Source organism: Taeniopygia guttata, chromosome Z (assembly GCF_048771995.1).
Source record: "Taeniopygia guttata chromosome Z, bTaeGut7.mat, whole genome shotgun sequence".
In the NCBI taxonomy this organism is placed as follows: domain Eukaryota; kingdom Metazoa; phylum Chordata; class Aves; order Passeriformes; family Estrildidae; genus Taeniopygia; species Taeniopygia guttata.
In genome coordinates this window covers 10,330,222-10,336,294 of record NC_133063.1, presented here as the reverse complement: position 1 = coordinate 10,336,294, position 6,073 = coordinate 10,330,222, and the positions used below count along the sequence as shown (strand labels likewise).

At 51.1% G+C, this 6,073-nt stretch overlaps 1 protein-coding gene across 1 annotated transcript; it reads left to right on the top strand.

The window, feature by feature from the left end:
• Positions 1 to 1,105: 1,105 nt before the first annotated feature.
• LOC140681827 (serine/threonine-protein kinase PAK 3-like) lies at positions 1,106 to 5,153 on the top strand. The gene is made up of 8 exons (XM_072922320.1): positions 1,106 to 1,167; positions 1,291 to 1,339; positions 1,819 to 1,931; positions 2,447 to 2,564; positions 3,214 to 3,313; positions 3,740 to 3,936; positions 4,538 to 4,675; positions 5,064 to 5,153. The coding sequence occupies exons 1-8, from the start codon at positions 1,106 to 1,108 to the stop codon at positions 5,151 to 5,153; spliced, it is 867 nt and encodes a 288-aa protein (XP_072778421.1).
• Positions 5,154 to 6,073: the final 920 nt, after the last annotated feature.

The following is a 6,073-nucleotide window of genomic DNA, read 5'->3' as shown; positions in this document are numbered from 1 at the left end:
CACAAGCTGCAGCTGAAGAAGCCTCCAGTGCCCAAGCTGGAAACTCAAGCAGGAGCAGCTCGTGCACCTGGAGCACGACTAGTTCCTCTGGCAGCATGGAGCTGCTGGGAGAGAGGACAGAGGACAAGTGCCTGGCCATGCTGAGTACGTCCTTTGTGACCCTTGTGTGCCGCAGCAGTGCCTGGTGTGTGTGTGCGTGTGTCAGCAAGAGCTGTCCCAGCTCCTGTTCCTCCTCAGCTGAGTGCCAGCTCCTGAGGCCTCCCCACAGGAGCTGTTGCTGTGCTCTGAGGTGGGGAGGGATCTCTGGGCTGCTGCTCCTGCCTCGGAGGGCAGCTGGGCCTGGTTTGGCCTTGCCTGAGCTTCCCTCTAGGCAAAAGGCAGAGCAGAGATTGTTTCTGGCTGAGCAGGAGGCTGTGACCGAGCAAATGAGGAGGCCTCCATGAGCTCCTGTGGGGCCCAGCTCCTGTGGGGCAAGGCCAAGGTCATCTTCAGAGCTCAGCCTGTCCTAAAAGCTGAGGGACCTCATTCCTAAGGCCCATCACAGTAGGGTAGAACATCAGCTGCTGCTCTTGAGCGGCAGAAGGGCGTTGTTTAGGCAAAGTCCTGCTTCAAGCTGGAGTTCTTAGCTTTGCTGGAGGCACTTTGCAATATTCTTCCTCTTCTGGAAAGGGCAGCTGTTGATAAAAATGGATTCCCAAACCCAAGATGCCTTGCATGTTTGCAAGGATTAAATCTTTTGTTGAATGTCCCAGAGTGTTCATTGCCCGAACAGAAAGGTTGTGTTTGTCCTGCTGCCTGCCTTAATGTCTGTAGGCAACAATCACTTCTCTTGCTTACACTTTTCTGATCCCTGTCTCCTCTGACTGTTTCTTGATGTGCTTAGATTTTAGTTTAGACTTCTAGTTTTGGACAGGCCATCTGTGCTGCAGGGCTGCTTGTCCTGCTGCTGTTGTTTTTTAGGTGGTGGCGGTGTGGTGGTGTTGTTGTTTCCTGAGGGAGTGAGTTGAAAGGGCGCAGTGTCCCAGAGAGTGGGGCTGCCTTTCTGATCTGCTGCACGGTGGGATCTCTTTTGAAGGGAGCATCTTTCCTTGGGATTTTTACAGAGATGCTGGTGAGCGAGGGAGATCCTGAGGCTAAATACACAGAACTGGAAACAATTGGCAGAGGGTGAGTGCAGCCACAGTTCTTTCCATTTACTCTTTGTCCCTGGACTTTTTTCCTCTTGTACTGTGGATTCCTGCACTTGCAGGGACTAAAGGACTTCTATCTCTGCGGCCCTTTTGTTTCTAGGGGTTTTGGCACGGTGTGCATGGCAGTGGAGACTGCCACAGGAGAAGAGGTAAGCGTCAAGCAGCGCCACAGCTTCTGCAGAACTGTTTTAGGACAGCATTTGATCTGTCATGTCTGGAAGAGTTTGCTTTGTTGCTGTGAAAGGGAGAATGCCAGTGGAATGATCAAGCCCCCTAGAGGTTGTCCAGCAGTTTTGCTCCATGTTTTCTGGCAGAAATTGACTTTCTGCTTGCAAGAGGTGTGTGAATGAAAATGGGGATGATCAAGTAAAGCCATGGGGGAAGTCTGTGGGAACGGTGAGTGTTGTTAGAGCTTTGAGGTGGACAGCATAGACCATGTTTCTGCCAGGTTTCCAAGGCAAAGGCTATCTGGCTCTTTGTCCTGGGAGGTGCCCAAGCAAGCGGTCTGATGTCCAGCCACAAGGCAGCTTGGCCCAGCCCAGCTCTGTCACCCCATCATCACTGTCTCTGTGTTCCCCTGGTGGTTCTGTGCCACCAACTTTGGTTCATGTTTTCCATGTTGTTTTAGGTGGCCATAAAGAAAATAAGTCTCCTGGAAGAGAGCAACAGCGAGGTGTGCCTGAATGAAATCCAGATCATGCGTGGCAATAAGAATGCCAATCTTGTGACCTTTGTAGACAGGTGAGTGGTTCTGCTGTTCTGCCATGAAAGGTCATTCACATCCTGCAAGCCAGAAGTTCAACCACTCCTTTGGTGGCTGGCAGAGGATGGAGCTGTTAATTCCTGCTTCTGGGCTGATCTACAGCGTCCTGGGAGGAGATTGCATTGGGGCTGCATTCATCTTTGCTGGCATACCTAGTTTGAAGTGTGCTTTCAAAGACCGGCCTTGGCCCTGTCTCACTGAGCCAACAGCCTCAAAGTTCCTGTCCTCTCTCCACATGGTTTCATTTGTTTTGGCATTTGATTTTTTCCCACGGGTCTCCAGTGCTGACAAAGCGCTGTAGATTGTATTTCCCTTGGCCTGTTGCATTGGTGTGGATACCAAGCAGCCTTTAGACTGCATAGAGTTCAAGCCCTGTAGAGCATTGTGAATGACTATTCCTCCTGTCTTCCTCTGAGAGAGACACAGGAGCAAGAATCCATCAGGTCATGTAAGTGCACACCTTCATCTCCAGGCTGTTGTTTCCTCCTTTCAGCTACCTGGTGGATGAGGAACTCTGGCTGGTGATGGAATACATGGATGGAGGTTCTTTACACGATGTCATTAGGGAGACTCATATGGCAGAAGGAGAGATAGCAGCTGTCTCTCGGGAGGTAAGGGATGGCGCTTGTGCTTCCCATGGCTTGGTCGGGACGGCCCTTCCAAATGGGTGATAAGGAGAGGAGAGATTTCCCCTTCCAAGCTTCCTTTCTGCATTTCTCTTACGCCTGGCAGTAGCAAGAGCAGATGAAGTGCCTGCCAATATGCCTGCCCTTCTTCTAGTGTGTTTGTGTTTGCCTCTCTAAAGCTTTGCCTGGAGCCTGTGAGTGATGCATTCCTTCCCCACAAGAGCAAAGTGGCTGGTGGCACCATGTTGAGCAAGTGGCAAAGACAAAGAGATCCTCACAGGACTCTCACAGAGCTCAGCCTCAAAGGAGAGCCTTGCACCCCAAGTGGTGTTTGCAAAAGCAGACACTGTTGTCTGGCTGCAGAGAGTACAGGCACTGCAGCAGTGCACCTTGAGTCTGTGTTTGCAGGGCACTGGCCAGAGCAACAACTGCCCTTTCCCTTTCAAAAGCAAACAGCCACGCCCTTAGAAAAGCTCTGCTGTCCTCGTGTTGGAGCAGCCAGCTCTGCTGCCTTTGCCAGCAGCCTGGCCTGCCGTGGCTCACCAACCCCCAGGAAGTCAGTCTTGCAGGTGTGCCACTGCCCTGCTTGTGGGACGCAATCCACTCAGGCTTGTGTTTCTTTTTCCTCTCTCAGTGCCTGCAAGGCCTGGATTTCCTTCACTCCAAGCAAGTGATCCACCGAGACATCAAAAGCCACAACATTCTCCTGGGCTTGGACGGCTCTGTCAAGTTGGGTGGGTGTTGCTGGCCAGGCTCAGCCGTGGCGGGCTGCGGTGTGGGGCTGCCTTTGGGTGCTGCCGCTTCCCTGGTGCCTGTGGCAGTGCAGGCTGCCCTGCTGCGAGCGCAGAGAACAGCCACAAGGTGCAGGGAGCTGTAGCTGGGCAGAACGGGTCAGGAGTGTCTTTGGCTTGTGTGTGTCCCTTCCCCAGCAAGGCAGCAGCAGTCTAATAGCTTCAGGGGACTAAAAGCCACTGCCTGAAGTCGGGGGCTTTTGCAAAGTGGCCAATTGCGTATTTCCTCAGCTGCAGGCTCGAGGAATAGCAGCATGCCCCTGGTAGAGCTGGATTCCACACTGCCTTCTTAGACATTGATTCAGTGGGGAATTCTTTTCTTTGCTTTCTTTTTCAAGCTGGCTTGATGTGAGTGTTTTTTCTCCTCAGCTGATTTTGGCCTTGCTGCTCAGCTCACCGCTGAGCAGAGGAAACGAAGATCAGCTGTTGGGACTACTCACTGGATGGCGCCAGAAATTTTCACAAGGAAGCCCTACGGCGCCAAAGTGGACATCTGGTCCTTTGGAATTGTGGGGATCGAGATGGTGGAAGGAGCACCTCCTTACCTGATGAACACCTCCCGCATGGTACGCTGCAACTACCCTCAGATGCTCCTGTCACTCTGACTAAATCTACTCCCATTCTGCTGCCTGGGAAGCTTGCTAACACCTGACAATGATTGGTGCCAGGCTGCATAGTCTCTTATGCTTCTCGGCCAGATTATCCCCTTGGCATTTCATCATGAATAGCACAAGAAAATCACACTGCCTTTTCCTTGATGGAAGCTTTGCCTAAGAGAGCAGTGAGCAGCTTTACCTAAAGGAGTAGTGAGCTGCATATTATGGGAGGAATCCTTGGAAATAGTACAGTTAGATTAAAGTCTGTCTTCCACCTCGCCTGTAGAGCTGGTGTCAGTGCTGAGAGAAGCAAAGTGTGCTGCTGCTGATGGAGTTGCTCCTAATTCCATCAGCCAATGAAATCAGGGGTCAAGGCAAGAGCCTTTGCATGTTGGACTGGCTACGGCTGCCTCTGGCTTTGGGTTCTTTTAGTAGGGGTAGGAAAGGTATCTCCCTCCCTCTGGCAGGGAGTAAAGAGCCACTGGGGAGTGGAGCTTGTCCAGTGGGGTCTGTGTGAGCAGTTTGGGGTGTGAAGGAGACAGGTGGAGCGTGGCATTTCCTTCTTCTCCAGGTTCAGCAGCTGATAAGCACCAGGGGCACCCCGAAGCTGCAGAAGCCCAGGCAACAGTCGGCTTGGCTGCGAGACTTTCTGTGCTGCTGCCTGGAGACGGACGAGGACAGGCGCTGGTCTGCCCAGGAACTTCTGCAGGTAAAAGGCAAAGCGGCTGCCGGGTGCGCCGGCCGCCCGCTGCCAGGGGCTCCTCGTCTGCTCAAGTCCAAGGTGGCAGATGGGCCCTGCTCCTGAGAATCTCCAGTCTGGGGGCTTTTCAAAGGAAAACAGAGGAGAATCCTGGCCTGGTATGGGTTGGAAGGAGCCTTTCCAGGTCGCCTAGACCAAATCTCTTTCATCTGAAGCCAACTTGGTTAATGGATTTGTGGGATTGGGAGCCATGTTTGGCTCATGTAGCATGGTCCTGGATGTGGAGACAGAGGTGCACAGAATGCCCTCCTTTGTGTATCTTTCTGCTTGCCAGAGAAAGCCAGTTTCAGCCTGTGAGGTCAGTAGAAATTAATGTCTTCTTTTTCTCTTTGGGCAGCATCCTTTTGTAACCTCAGCCAAGCCGACCTCCAGCCTGACGCCTCTGATCATGGCAACGCAGCAGTTTATGGCCGACAGGAGATACTAGCCCTGCAAGAGGCCATTGATGTTTTTTGTAGTTTCTAGTTTCTAGTTGATAGCTCGTAGTTTCTAGTTTGTTTAGACTGATAGTGTAAATAAATACGATAATACATAAAACCTTCACTGTGCCGGAAGCTTCCCTTTGTTCTCACGCTGTGCATAAGCTCTAAATTTGCTTCTGAATGGTCAGGTGTTTCTTAAATGTGGGAAAAGCCATATATGGGGTTTGTGGCATGGTCTGGAAGTAGGCAAAGGTCTTCTGACCTTGGTGCCTCCAGGCCAAAACCTCTAGTGGAGAGACAGGCTGGCAGCAGTGACTAGAGGAGCAGAGTGGGGCAAAATGGAGCAGAGCAGTGGTGTCAGTGCAGGGCATGCTGCTGTGGCTGTGGTTGTGTTGCAGCTCTTGGGAAAGGTTGGGAGTGTCTGTGCTGCTGTGGGCAGAGGGGGAGGGAGCCGGGCTTCTCCACAGGCTCGGGCACAGGTGAGCGTCCAGTGGGAAGGCAAGTTCTGCCACGAGAACTAAGGCCAACATGTGGGAGTGAAGACTTGTGCAGTTTGAATCTGCGTGAGCCACTGTGGAGGCCTGTGGGCCTGCAGGAGGACTTCTTGGGGCTATGCCCTGGAAGAATGTCCTTTAGATTTTAACCTTTCCCTTATCTTGTCCCCTAGACTTTAAACTCTCCCATGGACTCCGGTTTTTTGTTTCAATGTACATTTGATACATTATTAGTATATAATATATAGATATAGATATAATATATAGATATAGTATAGATATCTCTATATATAGATATATAGTCATCATATAGTGATGATTCAAAATCATTTACTGTGCGATGTTTTGTGGCAATTGACAGTATATTTGATGATCATTTAAATTTAAATTTTAGTTGCACAATATTTAACAGACTTCCTTTTCCAGTTTTC

Bases quoted from the DNA above. Each gene is read 5' to 3' on its own strand.
- LOC140681827 (XM_072922320.1), top strand. From the start codon at position 1,106: ATGCTGGTGAGCGAGGGAGATCCTGAGGCTAAATACACAGAACTGGAA. The intron at 1,168-1,290 runs GTGAGTGCAGCC...TTTTGTTTCTAG, and splicing joins CTGGAAACAATTGGCAGAGG to GGGTTTTGGCACGGTGTGCA. The intron at 2,565-3,213 runs GTAAGGGATGGC...TTCCTCTCTCAG, and splicing joins TAGCAGCTGTCTCTCGGGAG to TGCCTGCAAGGCCTGGATTT.